Below are 22,576 nucleotides of genomic sequence, written 5' to 3'. Positions count from 1 at the left end.
TGCCGCTTTTGAAAGAAGAGTCATTGCGTATGCAGAAACGGACCAAAATCGGGCCGCATCGCGGTCGTTTGGAGTTCCCGAAATGTGCGTGCGGGACTGGCGGAAACAAAAGCAGAAGATTGTCGACAGCAAAGCTTCATGCAAAGGCTTCAGTGGACTACAGAGGGGTCGGTTTCCGCAAATTGAAGAGTTTCTCGGCAAGTATGTGCATGAAACGTGCGTGCGGGACTGGCAGAAACAAAAGAAGAAGATTGTAGACATCAATGCTTCACGCAAAGGCTTCAGTAGACTTTAGCAGGGTCGGTTTCCGCAAATTGAAGAGCTGCTCGGCGAGTGTGCATGAGCAGCGAGCGGCACAGCGGCCCGTGACGACAGAACTGCTCCAAGTGCGGGCTATGCAGTTAGCCTTGGAAAAAAAGCTAATGCGGAGCCAGTTTAAAGCAAGCAGGTGCTGGCTAACTAACTTTATGAAGAGGAAAGGCTTTTCCCTCTGAAGGCCAACAGGCATATGCAAAAAGTTTCCGACGGCAATGCTCGGTTGCTCGTCAGATGGGCACAAGCTTCCCATGTACCTCATGTTTAAACGGAGGGCGCTTCCGAAAGGAGTCGTTTTCCCAAGTGGTGTGATCGTGCGGGCCAACGAGAAAAATGGGTGCGCGTTGCAATCGATGCCTTACTTTTTTTTTTTTTCGTCGTGAAAACCAGGTGCGCCTTACAATCCAGGGCGCGGTAGAATCGAGTAAATACGGTACTATTTGAATTCAATATGAAATTATTTGAACAAAGTAACTATTCGCTTTGAACCTAAAATTCACTATTCACACAAGCCTACAACTACCACATTTCCCACATTTTTGAAAATGTAGAACACATTTCTTGAAACATCTGGTATATTTGGAATTGACTGCAACTGTGACTCCCAACCAATGCAATACCTGCCACATACATACCAATAGTCTAGTAGATGTTTCCTTGATTATTGACTCAAAGAATGCACAATAAAATCTAGGCCGCAGCGACTGCAATTCAATTGAACCAAAATGCTAAAAGCCCATGTGTTTAGATTGAGGTGCACATTAAAGAACCCCAGCTAGTCAAAATTATCATAGCCCTCCACCATGGCATATCTCATAATCATATTGCCACTAGTTGTTTTGGGAACATAAACCAGTAACAATTATTACCATTGACACAAGCTCCCATTCATTTCGTATATAGAAAGTCACGAAGGAGTCACATGGAGGCTCATGTAAACAGATCTGTTAAAATCAAAGCATGGCTTTCAATGTCACACACAAAACTTCCTCAGTCAAGCCAAGGAAAAGTAATGCAAGCAAGGGAAAGTAATGTAAATTTGCAAATGTTGCACATCACATTGATTTCTGCTCACCTCTGAGAGGGTGCGCAGAGTGAGGTCGCAGAACCGACACGTGGAGTTCAGTGTGGTGTCCTCAGTGACATCTGGGGGCACACACACAAACACCACAGCCTCGCTGAACTCTGCCTTGGCACTATGCACGGCTATTTCGTGGATCACATGGTAGTGCTTCTCCAGGTCAACGGGGAAACGGAACACATACTTGGACTGGCAGAACAGGCATTGCAGGCTGGTGTCGTTAGGGGAGAACACCTGCAACCAAAAGCAGCAATGCATTTCACCATTCTAAGAAAGAAAAAGAAAAGTGTGCCACAGCATTGGGGGTGAGCGAATATATTAAAATTTTGAACAAAAAATGGACTAAGTGGTTCGGTCATCAAAGCAAACAATTGATATTTGTCAGTAACACCTATTTCTTAAATTCCTAGTTTACAAATACTTATGATGTAGAGATCTGATGCACACCCACCTACTATGCACGGGCATTTTCGCCGTACTGGCGCTCCCTTGCCTTCTCCCATGCTCGAAGTGACAGCGCATAAAAATATATGGTGCCGCGTGTGGTCTCTAGCTGCGAGAGTCGGCAGGACCGAGTCAGGTGTGTGCCAGGGATGCTCTCTATATCGCTGGACTGTAGCCTGCCTGGGTGCCCCGTAATCCTTGGCCGCCGTGTTTACTTTTGTGCTAGCTCCAGATCCGTACGATAAGTCAAAGAGCGGTGCTTAGTGCTCGTGTGTAGTCGTGCTACTCTGAGCCACACTTGCCACACATGCACGCACTTGCCGCACATGCACGAGATATGCCCGATCTCTCGTGACCAGGCCCAATGGTCATAACAGAAGTGTGCAGCATAGCCGCATGGGACCTTTTCTCAAGCAGCGTATCAAAGCTTGCTATTGCCAGCCACGACGAGCGCACGGTTTCTCCTTTTGGTTTACTGTCTGCGTGTGGGAGCCCTTTGCATGTTGGGAGTGGACGTTCTACCGTATCTAAAAGAAATTGTTGTCGGGCTAGTTGGTAGAACATTTCACAAAATCGATGTGTGTGCATGTGTGCGCGCACACATACACACACGCGCGGGCATCAAACAAACACGCACTATGCACGTGTTTGCGCTCGAATTAATTTTATGTACTCTGTTTAAGGTGCCACCAAAGAGAATGAAGTGTTTGTGGGTCTGTTCTGTCGCACGGCACTAAATGCTTTGCTAGCTGAACGCAGGTGGAGCACTGCGCTATACAGGAGCAGGCTATACGCATCCCTCTGGCTCGCTAAGCCTGAACCCGTGCAGATTTCGACTACGGTGAGTAACGAGGTTACCTCATAGAATAAGTTATTAGCGTAGGTTATGAGAGCTTATGTAGTGCAGCAGCCTACCCTCTTAGGGGGTCTGATGTTATTGGCCTTTTTGATGATCATTTGCACTGTCTAGCATATTGTGTGCGTGAAAAATTTGCCTATTTGTTTCAGATTCACCATTCATGTTCTCAATGCCTAAATTATGAGCACCGGTATTAGAATGCCATATTACACAATCTGTAAGAATGACTGTTCAATATCCCTAAGCCATTCATAAAAAACAGACTAGCTTTTTCAGGCTCTATTCGATTAGGCCTCAGAACTCCATATTTACATCCCTCTATGTGACACTAACAATACACGACTTGATGGACAACACGATTGTATTAAGGAACGAGTAAGTTTACTGCAGTAGAAGAAGCCCCACCTGTCGGAAGAGGAACATGCCGATGAGGGAGTCCGCGTTTTCAGCCTCGGCCAGTGGGAGTTCGCTTTCTACCAGCTGCACTGTGTTGGGCAGCTTGAGAGTGTGCGTGTCATCCACGGCGTCATTGGTGCACTCCTCCAGGCTCATCTGGGTGCTGCTCCTCTTCCGATTGCCTATCACACCTTGTGGGGTGCCAGCTCCGGTAGGACTTGTTACGCTTGGCACTGCTGTACCAATGCTGCCGGTAGCACTGTCCTGTGGAAAATAAATTCAACAAAAGCTCAGTACACACACACACACACACACACACACACACACACACACACACACACACACACACACACACACACACACACACACACACACAAAAAAAAAAAGAGCATTTTGATAGTTCCAATGCAGGTTAGCCCTTCCAGTCATGGTGCATACAATTGTACATGCTAACTTCGATGGCACACCATGCACTGTCTGTTTCTTTAAATGGCTTGAAACTTGGCGTGCACAATTGTGCAGGCTTCCTTAGTGGACAACTAGCCATTATTAAACATTCGTTATGCAACGCATTGCTGCAGAGGATCACTTCGCTGGATACACTATTATGTTAGACAATTGTTCGACGCACTAGTTCCAAGACCAACATCAAAACTTTTTTTTCGTCACTCAAAACTAATAAAAAGAAACTGTGCATGCGTGTCAGGCCTAATAGTTAATCTTTTTATGCAAATATAGAAGCTGCCTAATTGCAGAATAATTAGATACTTAGTTACATGCTCATCAACTATATTTACTGAAGCTCCCTCAAAACGAAGAGTTCCGTCATTTTCTTTCCCAGAATGTAACAATGAGTGCTTAGGAATCATGTCATGCGAATTTGATGCATTTTCAGATAATGCATCATAATTCGCGATTGAAAGGGCTTCAGAGGGTGTGCAGTGGGCAAGGTTCTGTTTGGTGCCTCATAAGTCGGTTGGTTGCCAGACTTGGGGTATTTGCCCCTGCACTACCGGCTTTCCAGCATGGTTCCTGTGTAATGCGTTGTGCAAGTGCAGTCTCTTGACATCGGCCGTTTAACTTAGTGGGCCCTGTGTGTTGCTGAAGTGCAAGCTCCCTTTTTTCTCTGTAAGTTCCGTTTTGCAATTAGCAGATCAGACTGGATCGTGCCTCGGAAGTAGGAGGTTCACACATTTTGACTCGATGGTGCCTCAAAAGAAGGAATTCCACGGGCAACGACGGATTTACCAGGGGAACTGAACGGCATCGCAAAAGTCCGCACGCAGCGTGAGCAGCATTGCGACACATCGTTGTTGTCGAAGTATAGAATGCCTTCGGAGGTGCGCATTCCGTTCTGGCTCCTTGGTGGCTCAGGTGACTCGGGCTCATCAGGAATGCTGGCAAAATACTGAGAATCCCGACGCGACACGTAGGTTACTGGTGCCTTAGTGACACAGGCACAGTATGGATGCTAGCAAAATAATGAGAAGCCTGAATCAAAAAACAAGATGGGAGCCGACAGATGGCAACAATGTAGTTAGATAATCAGGGTGAACAGTGGAAGTGCCTCAGACAGGCTGGCCAACGTTTCGATAGGGGGACCTATTTTTCTCAAAGGTGCCGTGTCATCCTTGGCGTGTTAGTTTTAAAGGGGTTAGTAGAGACAAACTACTAACTCTTTTTAAACTAACAAGCCAAGTGACAACAAACACGCATTGGTGAACATAAAGTTCACTGAAATAACACTATTTGCTGTGACAATGCAAATAAGCCGAAAAACACGACAAGCGACTGGAAAATTCCACAAGTGACTCAACGAAAAAAGAAGCCCAAATCTGCTTACTATAAGCGGAACTGACAACTCTGCTCATTGCTTTGTGGCTTGTACACGGGGGGCTGTTTCCACCTATCACTGCAGCTAGGCAGGGGTGCTCAAAGCCCAATTGCTATTAGGTCCCTATTTCTAGAGGCTATAACTATATAGCTAAAACTTGCTACCGGCAACTGCGGAGGCATGCGTGCGCAGGGAAAGCTCAGTTTCGAACTTGCCACGGCTCTTTCTGATGTCACTCTATGGTACCAATGCGATGGGAACATAGTGGCCAGCATATAGAATAACTCAGGTGATTAATTTCCACTTTACTGACTGGGAGGCGCAGGCCACTAATCTGCCCGTTCCTGTTGCTCGCCAACGCGTCATGGTTATAGACCTTTTTGCTCTTTACAAACGCAGGCGCTAGACAGCTTCCAGTTTTGTGAGCTGGTGTAGCTAAAGTAGCATTGAGGGGAACAAAAGCCTTGGTGACCAGCCCGTACATATCCAACATTTTTCTCCCTGTGTCTGGCCAAATATTTCTTAAATATATAACCTCCTAAGTTGCACACAACACTATAAGAATTAGTTATTTACAATAAGAGCCTTCCTTTCACCTGAAAGCGAAAAAATAGTCTTTTTGGACTCTGGCACAACTTGTAAGACATGCCTTCTGCTTCTGTGTTAAAAATCACTGCCATATCCACAAAGTGAATGATGTGGCAGGAGTTTGCTCGGAGGTGCATTGGACATTTCTTCGCGAGACTATATCTGTAGGAAGGCTTGTTAACGAGCTGGCGCATGATGTGTACGTCAAGGGCAGCGTTGTTCGGCACGTTCCATGGCAGGCACTGCACAGTGTTGGCCACATCGATCGGCACGTTAACCATCAGCTCTTTTATGCCATACTGGCTGCTGCTGTGAATAAAATGCCTAACGCTGCTAAATGGTTGATGTGGAGCTATCAGGTGTCCTTCAACGGGGTTGAGAGCAGGGAGGTGAGGGGGCTATGAAGGATATCGGTAGCCGTGTGTAACACTCATCGTAGAAACTTGTCACGTGCTGCCGTGCCTACAAAGCGAAGAGAATGAAGTGTAGTGGCAAGAATCCTCCTTGCTCTGCCAGCTTGCCAGACATTTTTTTTTTTCTCTAAAACCGGAGGGGGGGGGGGGGGGGGGAAGGTGAATTCTTCAAGAACTCAATAAAGTTTTTCATCTATTCGTCCATCTCAACCCGGCTCAGAGGCAGCGTGCGCGGCCAGACAAAAACACCACTGACACCTTCTTCTTTTCCTTTCTCTTTCACATTCCTTTCTCTCCCCACTACACATCCCCTGTGTGACGTTGTTGAGGTGACCTCCTGAGAGACACAGTTATGACACCACACTTTTCTTTTCACTTCCCTTTCTTTCAAAGTCACTTCAAGGAGATGAGTGTGCGGGCCATCAAAAACCGACCCCTTGGGTGGCGGGGTGCCTTCTAGTGGGTATTGTTGCAATCACCAAAGAGGCGACCTTCAGCGGCGACCGTAGAGATGTACACACTGCCAACACTGGTGTACACGCCGGCAGCTGCTGCCCGACAAGCCACGAGCAAAAGGAGCAAGCTCTTAAAGGTGACCATTCAAGTGACTGGTAGTTTCTTGGGTGCTGTGGCTTTCACAATCTTTAAACCGATGAAAAGACGAATAACAAAAAAAATTATTTTCTGAAAATTAGTAGGAGGCTGAATATCGCTTTTTACGTGCATGTGCGACTGTGTGACGCACTCGGAAGGCTCAGTCGTATGGTCACCGATAGGTAGAAAAAAATTGTGCATAACTTATTCTGTCGTAAATAATGGTTTAAGACACACTTATTTCAAATACCCATTCATAATGCCGGCCACTGCAACACTTCAAAATACTAAAGCTTGAACTTTTTTAGTTGAAGGCATAATATTTCATGCTTTGATGTTGAAATAAATACTTTAACCAGGTCGAAATTCAAAAAATCAATACACAATGGGAATGGCCACTGTTTTGGTAGGCAGGTTTCAAAACAAATACTGTGCTGGAAGGCAGGGAACCCAGCTTAGAATTCCACTGTGTCCTAGCTATTTACTAAGTTTCATTTTTCTTATTTCGCGCAATAGTGGCTACGGACATCGGCGGCGGACCACTGCAGCACACCCGACCCTTGTTGCGATCTCATAACAGCTTTTGCTGCAAAAGAAGGTGGGGGAGTGGGGCATATTTGGGGCGTGTTTCCGACACAGAACAGTGTCTATTTCATGTGCCTTTTGTGCGTTATCACCGCAGGCCCAGTACTCCTTGGCCGACATCAGCATGACATAGCCTTCTTGCTATGAAACGCGCAGTTCTGGAGAAAGGAAACAAAGACAAGCCAGACAACGAGTGTTGCAGTTTAGTTGAAAGACACTGCAAGTACTCCTGTTCGCTTTAGTGTGTCGATCCGTGAGAACAGGCGTGAAAATTACAAATAATACGATAACATCTAGGTTCTTACATGCCAGAACTGATAGTAGGAGAACCCAGATAAATTGTGACCACCTAGGGGGCTTTAATGATCACTCGGATGTTTAAGTACACAGGTTTTAACTGCTACCTTTCCCCGCATTGTAATTCGGCTACCGTGGCAGGAACAGAACCAGCGGCCTCGTACTCACTAGTCATTATGGCGGGCACAACAGGTTCTGTTCTTTTTGCTACCACATAAGAAAAGATAAAGTTTATTCAATATGCGAATTGAGCCCGAGACGTCACTGTTGCAAGTGCAACTATTTCACACCGTCTTATGTTTCCTGGCAAGTACAGATAGAGATATTTGTTTGTGCAACAACAGGCTGAAATAGCTAACAAGAGTACCGTTTTCAAGATAAAAATATGGTAAAGTAAAAAATTGCTGGAGAAAAAAATTGCATCTCTTGATCATTCAATATTCGATTCCTATTTGAAAATTTTGGTATTTGCACACACCTACTCGCCAATTACCCTGAGCAATCACTTTGCTGCCCAAATTTGTTGCAGTCAGAGTTGCTCAAAACAAATTTGTGCATTCAGTAGCTTACGTAGCCCCCCCCCCCCCCCCCCCTTGTACAGCCACATGTGAACGCTCATTCAAGCAGGCTCAATTTTCCATTTGAGGTTGCTTGGCCATAGCAGCTGCTTATAGAGACATAAAAGCCAATAATCTCTAATACTACAAGCTACAACATGAATGAACTTAATTACGACCCACTATAAAGAAAGCATGCTCATCTACAAAAAGAACAATTAAAAACAAGCTTGTCAATAAACAATATGATGGGGCTAAAAAACAGTAAGTCATAGCACTAATGAATTCCAAGATGGATGAAATAAATGCCACCTCACATATACACATACCGGTGGAATGCGTCAAAGGTAGGCTTGTACAGCAGTAACAGAGCACTGAGTGTTCAAGAAATTGAGATGAACATGTTCGATTTTCGATTGAGAAATCATAATTTCACAACTTGTCTGCGTGCTGTATTGTTCACATTATTGCACAATGAGCAGACTGAGAATGATAGCAAGGTATAACTAAAAAAATTAACTTTTCTTGTGTCACCAATAGCTTTCTGCATATGTTGCAAGTTTTGGTTATGCTCAGGAGGGGTGGAAGCAGACTTCTGTCTTTTGGAGCAGCCTTGTGAGCAGGAATAATGTGGTTTTAGAACAGTTTTGGAGCAGCTCTGGAGCACCAAAAGGAGTGTTGAGGAGCATAAAAATTCAGTTTTGGAGCAGTTTCTTGGGTCAACATGACTGTTAATTAGTTAACAGAATTTGTGCTTTCTTGTAAACAAAAAAAATTGCAGTGGCTTTTACTAAAGATTAAATGCTAAACAAGTGACCAGACTGTGATGTCAAATGTTGATGTTGTTGCAATGTTCAAAATGTGATTAAACCACCACATCCAACATGAACAGCAACTCCACACTAGAAACGAAATAATACAAAAATTATTTTCATACTAAACCAATATAGCTCTTATTTAGTGAAAAACTTATATTCCAGTCATTGAAGTGCCAAAGATGACATGAAAACCGCAAAGAAATTTAGTCGGGCTCGCCGCGCCATTAGGAGGGGTGGAAGCAGACTTCTGTCTTTTGGAGCAGCCTTGTGAGCAGGAATAAAGTGGTTTTAGAACAGTTTTGGAGCAGCTCTGGAGCACCAAAAGGAGTGTTGTGGAGCATAAAAATTCAGTTTTGGAGCAGTTTTTCGGGTCAACATCACTGTCAATTAGAATTTAAGCTTCCTTGTAAACAGAAAAAATTGCAGTGGCTTTTACTAAAGATTAAATGCTAAACAAGTGACCAGACTGTAATGTCAAATGTTGATGTTGTTGCAATGTTCAAAATGTGAATGTTCAAACACCACATCCAACATGAACAGCAACTCCACACTAGAAATGAAATAATATAAAAGTTATTTTCATACTAAACCAATATAGCTCTTATTTAGTGAAAAACTTATATTCCAGTCATCGAAGTGCCAAAGATGACATGAGAACCGCAAAGAAATTTAGTCGGGCTCGCAGCGCCATTGCTAGCTTATTAAGTAAAATTTTTTTTAATACTATAGGAATTATACGGACACTCGACGGGTTCTTGCAGTCGCCGGCTTGTTCTGCGTAAACTACAAGTTGGTAACATTCTCCGTGCGTGGTACGTTCTTTCTGCGCGTAAAATTGCGCAAGCTGGGGTGATGAATGCTGCTCAAGCAGAGATTAAATGAGGCGGCCGATCTCAGTCGTTCGGAGGGCCCACACGATAGCATACCACCACGTGTTAGACCTGTCGTCGAATGCTCAAGCAGAGAGTAAACACATCGCCCATCTTGAACGAGCATGAAAAGCGGGGAAGGGGTCACTCAAGCAGCAGTGGTGAACTTTGATTCTAAGAGCGTGGATGGGATAGCTGGCAGACGTGCGGCTTGTACACTGTTCTACATCGTACGCTCTCAACAGGAAGGGATTGCGCAATAAGAGCGTTTTTCCCTGGAGTAGCTGTACTTATTCTCTTATACTAGCGTTTTGTAGATTGTCGCGATATTGGATCCAAAAGAGTTAGCTGTCAGCCTTTGTACTGTCACAGGGTCGTCATGTTGATGGAGGCAGCAGCCGCTGTTTTCATGTGTGCACTTTTAATTTACGTTTTCGTAAAAAAAAAAAAAAAAACAGCCTCAAGCCACACGAACACACATGGAGCCAGAAGCAGGCCAGAAGTACGAAGATTAGACAAATGTGTGTACTACCCATCATTCCCATGCTTGCTGAAGCGCCGTGTGTTGTAGCTCCCATAGACACTAGCGCCAGAGTTCCCTCTAGTGTGTATTAAGAAACTCTATGCTCTACAGCACTCATTTCTGTGCTGAAACTAGACAATTTATCAAACTTCAGTTTCTTTTTGCAGCAATATTTTATGTGGCTAGGGCGTTCTGTCTACACCTACAGTGTCCTCTAGAAAGCAATGCATAAAAAAAAATTAACAGGGATGGTAGTTTGGCTTTTCCTTTTTCTTTTAATGCAAACGCCTAAGACAACTTGAAGGCAAGATTCATTTTGCGTTTAATGAGATAACAATTATATGGACATTCTTGACTGGTTTTGCTATTGCCAGGAGTGTAGCCAAAAGTTTAAAAAATTTGGAAGGGGGGTAGCACCTTGATCTCAAGGCGGGGGCAAGCAAAAGGCTATATTGTGCTATATATGCGATGGAGAAAACAACTTTGGAAGTGGAGGGGCGCACGTTCCCAATGTGTCCCCCCCCCCCTCCGGCTAAGCCACTGGCCGTCATGTTTTGTTTAACTTCTGAACACATGGCTAAAAGAGCGTGAACAGAGGCGACAAACACGGCTAAAGCAGAGATAAGAATAGCGACCTATCTCCTTAGCACTGAGGCCGGATGCGATAACATTATATCCATGCACCAGGCCTCCAATCGATTCTTACTCAAGCAGAGAGGAACGCATTGCCTGAGTGGAAGGGACAGAAAGGAGCTAGAAACGCGAGGGGGAGGGGCATTGTTATGAACTTTGGCTTTAAGGGTGTGATCACTGGCGCACATGCCATTTACGGCTGGTATACCCTTCTACCTTTTACTATCAATACGAACAGACTGTCGGAAAAGTGCTCCACTTTCTAGAGCGGCACTGAGCCTTGATAGAACAGCGGCCCCGCCATCATTGCCCCATTTGGGAGATCAATTCATACGTGCCGCTCGTGCGGTACAGATAGAATCAAACTGGTCTAGAGCGGCGGAGCGCGTGCCTGTCGACACTGTTAGTAGCCGCGGCTTCTATCTCACATTAGCTACAAGTTTCCGTTGATGTTTACATTACAGCCGAAGGGCGTAACACGCAGTACGACCATGTTTGGTAGCATCACGGCGTCTCTCTTTACATATTTCTAAAGAAAACGCCAGCTGTAGCGGCCGGCTGGGTGCTCTAGACAAGCCTGATTCCATCGGTGCATGCATCGGCGTCCAAGAGATATTTCTGGGGTCTCTAATCACCCAAGTCGCGGATATCAAACACTGCGCATTTGCAACACTGCTGCTAACGCTTCTCACAGATGACGTCAAGCCTTATTATTTAGTATAACAATACAACTTAATGGTATCACGTTCCTTGCTAAGAGCATAAGTGAAACTAACAAATTGTATCTTTTAGATCCGATATTGCCGATATCCCATAACTCAAAAGAACGCTGACTAAAGGGACAATGATCACTTTTAGATATGATATTGCCGATATCGCTTAACTCAAAAGAACGCTGACTAAAGGGACAATGATCACTCTAGTTGCCGAAGCTTTCGTGCTGTCAGTTATCTCAATGCGAAGCAGAGGTTAATAGCACAGAAGTTCAAGAGCAGTCTCATTATGCCTCGAGATAGCCCGCGAGCTACTTGAAGCGACGCAGCAGCCTCCGGCCCCTTTCTTCAATACGAAGCAATAAATGCGATGCCGTGTTAATTTTTTTTAACTGTCACCAGTTGACCTTGGAAAGCGAGAGGCGGACGTCTAACAAGGCATAGCCGCTTCACAGGTCTTCCGATACAAGAACCGCCAGCTATGGCCTCATTATAACTCCGCATATTAAAACCGAATTGCGGCTGCTCTGACCAGGAGGCATGCTTTTATAAATGAGATGATATTTAAAAATAAAGCACGCGAGACCTTTCAATTCGAACCCCAGCAACTTCGACATCGAAAGGGCAGGGGGTCTTTCAGGGGCTTTTACCGCCACAGCGACTATAAACACGGATGTACGTGCTGGTGGAAGGAATTACGAAACAGCTCTTCTGTATGATAATTCATCGAGAAAGTATACTAGAGGAGAAGTGTCAGTGCGTTCCCACCATTTACGTGTTCTCCTGCGGATGCGAAACACAGAAAATTAGATCACAACGTCCTGACATAGACGTGACAGACACTCTGGGGGCACCCGTGAAGTTATTAGTGAACATTTCTTTATTACGTGCCGCGCAACTATTCAAATGAGCTATCAGCAGCGTTCCTGGAACGGACGCCGTCCGCCGATGAATCGCAGCCACAGTTTTGCGCTACCAATTGGACTAGACACCAGGAGCCTTTGCGGAGAGCGAGTTTCGCCGTTAAGCGGACTTGTACAACAGAGTTGCGTCGATATTAAACATATCATAGTAGATTTTAGGACGCACGCACAACTGCTGTTTATTCCGTCTAATAATAAGTCGGTACGTGATTGTGACTTTGGTGGCCCCAAGAACAAGGTGCACATGTACTGACGCGCCGGCATGGCTACTGCCGGTGATGGACCATCCAAAATCCGACTTTGGCGAAGTTTGGCACAATTTCCATTGATATTATCAGGATGGCGCAGTAAATCTGATTTGGTTTACATTGGCGCAGTTGGCCCAAGAGTGGGATCACTGCACATAGGAAAATTTGGCTTAGTTGACGAATGCTCTCTGACAATAATCATACAACAAAGATAAACTACATACTGTAGTTAATGATACATACACACGGAAATTTGCTAAATGTTGGACAAGGCCTCTACCAGCTGGCATTAAAGTTGTGAATCAGTGCCTCATTCATCAAGGAATGAGTAGTACCGACTTGCAGGGTAGCATAACGTTGAAAAGTCTAAATACAGCACTTACCGGAGCAGATTCCTTAGCAGTAGCTTGCGCTGTTGCCATGCTCACAGCCGGTGCTGCTGGCATGCTGTCCTCGTCCTCAGCAGGGTCCGTTTCGTCCGTAGCGAGTGTGTCGGCACCACCTTCCCGCATGGCGCGCACCTTCTCGGTTGCCCGCTCAACCGCCTTCTGTCGGTCTGTGCCGCACACTTCTACCATGGTGCCGTCGGCCATTACCACAAACACGCGGTTTCGTCGAGTACGCGGCTGCGTTAGTTTCTTGCGACCCCGTCGAGCCGCCAACATCTTGCGCTGTTCTGGTGAAAAGTGGTGCATTGGATGTGGTGGATATTTGCGCGGCCGGCCCACTTTCCTTTTGGGCACATCAGGCACAACAGACGCTGAGGGGTCTACATCTTCACCCACAACCTGGACAAAGCATAACCACCGTACATTGGAGAGCAGTAAATTAGACAGGAGTTACAACTACCTCGTGAGCGTGAAATTGGTCAATAATGAAATGGAGAGAAAAAGCACCACTGTAGCAAGCAAATAGCCCGCCATTAACAGCTAGCCATTAACAGCTCTTCTTGCCACGTACAGGCCACATAACACAGAAGAAAAAACTTGGTTTCCCATGAAATGTAACTTGTACTAACATACTGTGAAAGACAGGAGAAATAAAAAATAGGAAAGCTATTCGAACACCTATCACACATAATATTGCTACCACGCAACATGCAACTGCTGGATATGTAGCCAGTTTCTCAGTGTAATGCAGTCTTGTCTCTTTGTGATTCAAAAACCCTACTGCCACAAATGTAGGCAAACTTGTAAAAATCACAACAGATTCTTGTTGTTTTCAATGTGCTAGCACTTGAATTTACGCTGCTGGTGTAATGTGTGCTGCGTGCTAGTCAGTAGCCGAACTTGCACTGAATTTTGATATTCTTGCTTTGAAGCCTAATCAAAGACTATATCATCACTCGCAGCAGACAATAGATTTCCCAGCAATTTAGACGAAGGGTGTCAAAACTGATTTATACAGCTTGATTTGCCTTTTGTCGTCAGTTGCTCAGAATGGCATGCATTCACAAATGATTATTGTTCTATTCTTTACATTCCCATACGTTATATAAAAAAGATGTTTACAATGTAGGGGCCTGCAAGTAGCAAATTTTAGAACTGAGTCAAATACGAATTGAATAGTGATGGCTCTAAATTGAATACGAATAAGAATCGAACAAAATTCGAGTAGTTTTTTAATTGTAAGAAAACCATTTCCAGAACAACCTTAGGCTTCTATAGTGATTTATTTGAAACAACTATTCACTAGGTTTAAAAAGGAGCATTAGAATTGCTTTTAGAGGGCCCCTAACCAGGTTTGACAATTATGATCTGACGAGCGCTATACATACCCTGGGTGTTCACGATCATGTCTGCCAAAATTTTCAATGCTACGCACCACAGAAACAGGTCAAATGTCAAACTGAATGCTGCTTGCTCATCTCCTCGTGGGCAGGTGCCCAGCGAATGAGGGGATGACGTACACGATGCAGTGGCCCTACGTAAATGGTAGTGCTGTGACGTCGCTGCCCCGGAATTGACAACTGTGCTCTGACATAGCTAACAGCAGCATGTGACACTGCAATAATTATTGAACATGACGTCTAGTTTGCATAATCCGTTGCTTGAACAGACGAATAAAACTTAAGATCATAGAGTTTCATACAATAGTAACTAGAAAGGAATCTGGCACTCCTTCAGCGGGCTTCTTCAGCGGGCTCCTTCAGCGGCGCTTGTACTCCCATGGGAATTATGGGAAGTACAGGCTTCGGATCTGCTTCCGAAGTATTACGCTCTTGAGATTCATGACTCTTGTTGGCAGAGTGTGAAACAAGGTGATATAAAGCTATGTGTAATTGAAACTTCCTTCATTCTTTTGTGCATGAATTTTGATGCAAAAAGTTTTTGTGCCCATGGGGTAGAAGTGAAACCTGGACAAAGTTAACCACCAGGGTATGCATTACTCTGTCATTGCCTTTAAGATTCGGCGTCAAGATCTAATGAATTTTTTTTTTACAACACTTGCAAACAAAGTCTTGTTTTTCCATCATATATGCATTATCTATTTATGGAAATAATAGTACAGTATTAAGTGAAAAACACTTAACGTTTCATCTGCTGCGGTGCCAAGGTGCATCTGTCTAAATCGTCTGCCCCCAACGCACCTCTAGTTTTGTTGTGAAGTCGAGCCAAAGGAGTGTAACGGTGCGTCTACTTAGCTTCGGCATCATTTTGCAGTCAACTTAAACATGTTTTGGCAAGACAAGCTTACAAAAAAAAAAAACAAGAACTCGATGTAATATTTTGCACTGGCATGAGACACTACATCTATGACAGCAGTGAGCGAGTGACGCTTCACTTAAACCATCAAATACGACTTATAAAGCTCCAAAGCCACAGCAAATCTCAGACCTAGCGGTCTGCAGCCTCTCTGAACAACAAAGGCGTTGCTTGGGTGCTTTGCACACCACCCCACTACCCACCCTTTGCAAAGAACGAATCTGAAATTAGAAAGAGATTCGTAAGCAGTTTGCTAGCTAATGCAATCCAATACGAAGCCTGTACTTCCCACAATTCCCATGGAGATACATGATTGCAGTGCCAGAATCCTCTCTAGGTATTGTTATAGAAAACACAATGAGAGCAACAATAAAACACAGACAAAATTTGTGCGTTTTCTTTTTTAAAATTTTCTGCAAATTTCTCTATGTCAAATGCGTTCTTGTTTTTGCTCTTTCCACATCGTGCAAAGTGCAAATGCCATTGCTTAAAACAAATCTAACAAAGCTAATTTTCTACAGCGTTCCAGTGCTCATTAGGCGAATTATTCATCGCGTGTCTGACTGAATATTCATGCGGCACACTGCTAGTTTGCGTCCATACAAATATCACAGCTTTTATTTTCAGTAATAGATTGAAAGCCAAGTCATCGGCGAGGGTGCATTTGGCATAGCTTGCAGAGACAAAGAGCAGAGAATGCCGCCACAACACTGCTCCCGTCTCAGGGCACAGTTGCTAATTTAGTGGCCGTGCTCGGTGGGGCTCAGGTTGGTCCGGGCATGTCATGCGCTCGTGACATCGTGTGCACATGATGTGATCCTGCCACTCACACACCGAAGAGGGCAGGGAAAGAATTCGGCTAGTGAAAGCTACAACACAGGGCGAGCGCCAAGGGTTTCAAGCTCGCCTCCTCACATAATGATTTCGCGTTGCCTCATAACATTAGTTTTCACAGCTTCTAATGGGCAGATTACAAAAATTCATGCAACATGATGCTCTTTATTACTAGCTCAACAACTTCCAGAGTCTAACTAAAATTCGTTTCGTCATTCAATAGAAAAAAATGCCACAATTAAGTAAACTGAGGTATGCTCGAACAGAACAGCAACTATTTTTCGAGATATTTAGTAATTGCAGATTGCACCACAGCCGTTACTTCTGTATTCAAGATCATAATTCGTCCTCAGCTAAATAAAACTGAGACAAAAATGAACCAACATTTCATGAGTCATCCCCACAATAAATATAAATAATCCTATAAAAGCTTGCATTGCCAGGTCTCTTCGAAACCCAATCATTAAAACAACAAAAATGATCCCTCACTGTTCTAATGCCTTCAATTAGTGTCAATAATTAGAAAATTATTTGAAAAATATACATTATTATTAGGCACCATTTGATTCAAGCAGTCAATTTTATAGAAAGCCACTGAATTCATTATTCAAAATTTTGAAACATTCACACACTCATACACGATATTCACACCTAATTTATCACAGATCTGTGGCAAATAGTGAGATGCCTAACTCTATAAGTCTCAACAGGCTAAGTTTATTGCTGTATAGCTCATGAAAGCACATCCATATGCATAGCCCTGCATAACAAGCATCGACAGTTTATTGTCAGTGTTATTGTACAGTTGGACCTCCGTATAAGAGACACTCATGTGGGAGACAAATGGATATAAAGGATACCAGCACGCCTACTTCGAAATAGGTGTTAAGAAGAAAATGCATGAGTCATATTGCTTATAAAAGACCTCTCATACAAAAGGCAAGAATTTCTCTCCAGTGCACGTCTTCTATAAAGAGGTTCAACTGTATCTGTTTCAGCTCATTAATTTAACACACTAAAGCAGTGTAATCGAGCTAAGACCCATCTATATAATTGATCATTTGGACTAACAACATACACTAGGAAGCTCACCTCAACCACAGTCTTGCATTTGGTCGAACGGGACACGGAAGGTACAAACTCTGTATCATCATCGCCGTAGTAGAAGTCATCCCTGGACGGCCGTTTCCTTTTGCGGCCTCTGCGAGATGGCGTAGGCACTGAGAGGGTTGTCTTGCGTGGCCTGCCAGGACCCCGGTGGTAGGCCATCTGGCGCGACGGTGATGAGAACATTCCAACAGCTTTCATGCGTGCTCGAGCGACCACCGACGGTTTGCGGTAGGGCGAAGAGAACGAGCCACCTTCCCCTTCCTCTTCGAGAGAGCCTAGCTGAACCACCTCCACATTGATTACTCGTGGCTCTTCCTGTGACTTGGCGGCCGTTGATGAGGCTGGCTCCTTTGTTTCCGTCCCTGTACCACCACTCGATGGCCCGGGTATGCTTCTGATGTCCGGATGCTTGGGACCTAAAACAACCACAGGGTTCAGGTCCACCCTGTCCAAGGCACTCACTTGCCGATGATCCCCTTTCACAGTAATGTACTTGCCGGGATCGTCCGGATTTGGGATGTAGATGATTGCTATGGACTCTGTCTCTTCCTCTTTCACTTCACCCAATGCCGCTGCGTCACCAGCAGCCCCTTCCCGAGCGCTCGGACTCATTATGGTTGAAGGTTGTTTGGACAGCGGAGTGCCTGTTGATGCGTTCGAGATTCGCGTTGAAGAAGCAAGTGACTCTGGGCTCCGCGACCTTTTGCTGCACACTGTCTTAATAAAGTCTTTTGCAGCTGACTTACTACTGCGGCCTCTGCGACCTGGTTCGGTAGTGGGTGTCGCGAGCTCCTCTCCTTGTCGGTGGAGGCCCAGTGCCGAGAATATGCGCTTATGGGTGGTTGCTTCCGCATCTTCACTCGTGCTTTCATCCTCGTCTTTTATCTGGTAAGTGCCATAAGATCAAACCAGCAACACAGCAACACGTCAATAGGCAGCTTACAAATGAGATTACTGGGACCTACAATGCATTTACAAGCTTAAGCAACACTCAGCATAACATTAAATGCAGGTTTCGTACACTAAAAGAAAGCTTCAATAACAAGGCAAGCTGGGAAAGTTGGTAAACTAACACACTTAGGGTAAATGCGCAATGCGGTAAATGAGAGACAAAGACTGAACAACACATTTAGCAGAGGTTTGCATTTTGATATTTAAAATGATTAAATATTGAAAAAAAAAAAAAAACTTGGAAGCAACTGTCACGGTTTCCATCAAGTTCTAAAAAGATCTGCATTAAACTACTGATTGTTTTGAATGCAAACTAGTTTTACTACCATCATTTTGATGCGAGGCCGGTCATGACCCAGCTGTGAGCCATTTTTCCGGCAGAGCAATGCATTGCTGTTAATATGGAGCAGCGTTCACAAATGCTTTCAAGGAAAGCTTGAGCCCTTACCGCTACTCGTCACACTGAAATACAAGTCCAACATATAAATGTTCACATTGGGCAATTGCTGAAGCAGTTCACATAAAATGTGCAACCTATGAAATAAAGAGACAAGTTTTAGAGAGTATTGTGGGCAAATGTTATGCCTATTGCTTCAATTTCATTTTGCAATCATTCTGAATTTACTGAAAATAAATACATTTGAAAAAATTCTGTTCTCATCGTGCCATGGTTATTACGTTCAAGAAAACATTCACAATACCTACAACTTATAAAATGAGCACAACCATACTTTCTCACTGCCACCAAGTCCAGTAATCACTGTGATATCCAGCAATGCACACAGTAAACAGTGAATCAAAACTTGTTGACAAACATACATGCACAATACTCGACAACTGTGATACCTTATATTCTTCACAACAGCATTAATGAGCGCAGACCTCGATTGCAGCAAAGTTTTTAGGACTAATAAGCACGATATTAATACTAATCATGCAATAAATAGCAAATACTAAAACCCAAATAATGCCGACTACAGGGTCACCTCTTTGCTCGAGGAGCTGCCGAGTTCATCTTTGGCATCCGTTTTGCTCTCAGTGCGGGCAGCCTCTTGTTCTTTTTCAAATAAATGAATGAGTCGCTTGCTGATAATGTTTTCTTCCGGCTCCCAGCAGTTTTCTGAGCTGCAAAAAAAACACAATGAAAACACGGTATTTGCGTGCAGACTCCTAGTGCATGGGATCACCCAAGTCTGCTCAGTCAGGTCTGCAAAATTTATTCCCGGTAGTGTTTGAATGACAAGCCGCCGCCGAAAACAGCAGTAAGGCTTTATTGAACACGCTGTAGCCAATTGCCTTTAGTGTCATATAAAGGCTGAGTTCCCACTTTATGTAGAATTTCGACAGTAAGGCAAATGAGATGTTATAGTGCCTATAGAGATATTATCAGTAAATTAATGTACTACTTTTTGACGCAGTAGCAGGCATGCATTTCGGTTAAGTTGTTTCCAGGGTGCTGTTACAGTGTACTAGAAGGGGTAGTGCTGTCAAGTTGTTGCAGAGTGTGAGCGCTCTTTACCTCACTGATACCGCTAGTTCTCCACATCTCGACCCGTTCGCCAAGCCTAAGTCGATCTGTTCTGTCACCATGAGTAGAGTACGGCGGCAGGCCTTCACGGCACAGCAAAAGCTTAAGATCATCGCCGTCGCCGAGGAATATGGAAATCGCGAAGCGGGAAGACGGCACGATGTGGACGAGTCCTGCGTGCGACTGTGGAGAAAGAAGAAAGATAGCCAACAAGCCGCGCACCGCGACCGTAGGTCATTTCGTGGCCCCAAGACCGGTGCCTACCTTGAGCTGGAGGTGGAGCTAGTAAAGTTCATCGAAGATGTGAGAAGGAGGGGTCACGCCGTATCGACCGAGATGGCCCAAGTGGAAGCGGGGCAACTTTCGAGGGAGCTAGACCTACCTCACGAGTTCCGTGCGAGCCGCGGATGGCTGCACCGCTTTCTGAAGCGGCAAGGGCTCTCAATCAGACGGCGGACTACAATATGTCAACGTTTGCCGGCTTCTTATGAGGAGAAGCTGCTCAAGTACCAGAGATATGTAATTGGCCTGCGAAAGCAGCACGATTACATTTTCTCGCAAATCGGCAATGCGGATGAAACTCCTGTTTATTTTGAAATGCCGTTGGACACAACGATTGAGAAGACAGGCAGCAGTTCGGTGAGCATGCTGACCGGCGGGAACACGAAACTGCGCATCACAGTCTTGCTTTGTGCCCTCGCCGACGGCACGCAACTGCGATCGTACGTCATCTTGAAAAGGAAACTCTACCAAAGATTCATTTGCCTGCCGGTGTGGTGGTGCGCACACACGAGAATGCGTGGATGAACAGTGACTTGTTCGTAGACTGGATCAAGACGGTATGGGAGAAGAGGCCCGGTCAATGTTGCAGCCTCTAGATGTGTCGCTTAACAAGCCCTTCGAAGCGCATGTCAAGCGCTATTATGCCGAGTGGATGGCTGAAGGCTGCTACGACTTGACGCTGACAGGACAAGTCCGAAGGCCTGATATTGCCCTATTCTGCAAGTGGATTGTCGAGGCATGGAAGGCCATTCCAGTTGAGATGGTGCGAAAAAGTTTCAAGAAATGCTACATCGCAAACAACATGGATGGAACCGAAGATGACCTTGTGCATAATAGTGAGGACTGCGGCTCAAGTGATAGCTCTAGCGAGAGCAGCGACAGTGAGTGAATTGTGACTGGCCTTGCAGACGGCGTATTCTGCTTGCTAAATAAAGCTTTTTCTGTCTACATATGTGCTATGTTGCTTGAGCAGTAGCTTTTGTACAGCCTTTCCTGTATATCAAATGTGCGGGCATTACGCGAGGATTTTTTTTTTTTCTTTCTCGGTGAGCTGAAAGTGGGGGTGCGGATTATATGCAGGGGCGGGTTATACGCGCAAAAATACAGTAAGTGATATTTACCAGATTTGGCAGTAATAAGTTTCCTCACTTCGCTGCTAAGAGACTACTGCGAATGTTTAGATGCAAAAGTCGACAACATTCTAGGACTAAGCACTAGGGTAAACATTGTGGGCACAGGAGTTTTTACACAGCAAGTGAATTACAGAACATGTAAAAACTTACCATTCTTTACAATCAGACTCCTCATAACTTCTCATAGCTTGCAAATGCATGCAAAATGGCTCATTGAAGCCAAAACCTAATGCTGACAATGCTGTGCTATGCAGTAGCTAAAGTGGGAAAAACAGTGAGCTCGTGTGGAAATTTTTTTTTTTCTCGGGGCAATAAAAAAAGACACTGTAACTTCGCTATCTCAAATTAGTCTACGATACTATAAACAGCTGAAGACAAAAAATGACAAAATGAAAACAACATCACATGAGGGCTTATTTTTAGTTCTCACCGCAGCCACTGCAATGATTACTTTGACTGCCATTTAAATGTTAATACTTAAACACTGACGCGTATTAGCAAAATATTTTCATTTGTTGTGCAGTTCTGAATTAAAGAGTATAGTGGAATTCACAAATGCTACCACAATATGGTGATAAATAATCTTTTGTGGTAGCAAAGTCATGCATGGCAAGTTGAAGTCCAGTGCCAGAAACTTACTCTGGGTATCCCTTCCATTTGAGGAGATATTCAACCTTTCCGGCGGCATTCACTCTCTTCTCTAGTATTTTCTCCACTATGTACACTTTCTTTTTCTGCCACAAAAACAAGGGAAACGAGATAGGACATTGTAAGCTTTTTCAGTCGTAAAACACAAACCATGAATGTTGTAAAGCATAGAAAACTGCAACCTAACAAATTTTAGCATAGCAAAGCAAGCATACAGAGAAACGGTTCAGGACTGCGTTTACCGAAGGGTAGGAAATGTTAATCAAACATGGCAGGAAGGTTCCACTCCAAGTGTAGGCCTCTGTGGTTAAAACAGCATCCCTGTCGGACAATACTGAGGGATGCTAATATGTTGTGCCAATGCTTATTTCAAGATCTAGGTTGCATAAAGGTCTGTTCAAGGATGTGCAGGGAAACCATGCAAGAGTGCCATTTGAGGAAGTGCTAGTTAAAAGAGGCCACAATAAAATTAAATGTAAAAGAAAAAGAAAAGAGAGAAAGTGGGAAACTTCAAATAATTAACATGGTAAACTCAGCTACAATAAATTTCTCTTACAGTGACAATTTTCTCCTTTTTTTGAGGCAGCTGATTTTAAAGAGGCCACAATGTGCCTTTGGGTAAAAGGATTGGGAGCTAACCATAGAAAGCCAAGCAAATATGCAAGCTGTATCGCCAAAGAACAATGTGCCTAGAA

General features: G+C 44.3%; 1 protein-coding gene across 5 annotated transcripts in view; it reads right to left on the bottom strand.

The window, feature by feature from the left end:
* The window catches only part of LOC119188187 (uncharacterized), a 67,357-nt gene that overhangs the window by 39,031 nt on the left and 5,750 nt on the right, over positions 1–22,576 (bottom strand). For 3 of the 5 annotated variants that reach the window (XM_075894737.1, XM_075894748.1, XM_075894744.1), the window contains 6 exons: positions 21,873–21,967; positions 19,277–19,415; positions 17,322–18,224; positions 13,074–13,478; positions 3,105–3,359; positions 1,391–1,630 (listed from right to left, as the gene is read on the bottom strand). In XM_075894737.1, coding sequence (XP_075750852.1) covers positions 1,391–1,630; positions 3,105–3,359; positions 13,074–13,478; positions 17,322–18,224; positions 19,277–19,415; positions 21,873–21,967 — 2,037 coding nt within the window. The remainder of the gene's footprint in view (positions 1–1,390; positions 1,631–3,104; positions 3,360–13,073; positions 13,479–17,321; positions 18,225–19,276; positions 19,416–21,872; positions 21,968–22,576) is intronic. The other 2 variants (XM_075894751.1, XM_075894757.1) reach the window with 2 other exon arrangements.

The sequence above is a fragment of the Rhipicephalus microplus genome, chromosome 1, assembly GCF_043290135.1.
Source record: "Rhipicephalus microplus isolate Deutch F79 chromosome 1, USDA_Rmic, whole genome shotgun sequence".
In the NCBI taxonomy this organism is placed as follows: domain Eukaryota; kingdom Metazoa; phylum Arthropoda; class Arachnida; order Ixodida; family Ixodidae; genus Rhipicephalus; species Rhipicephalus microplus.
This window is presented reverse-complemented; position numbering and strand designations above follow the sequence as displayed.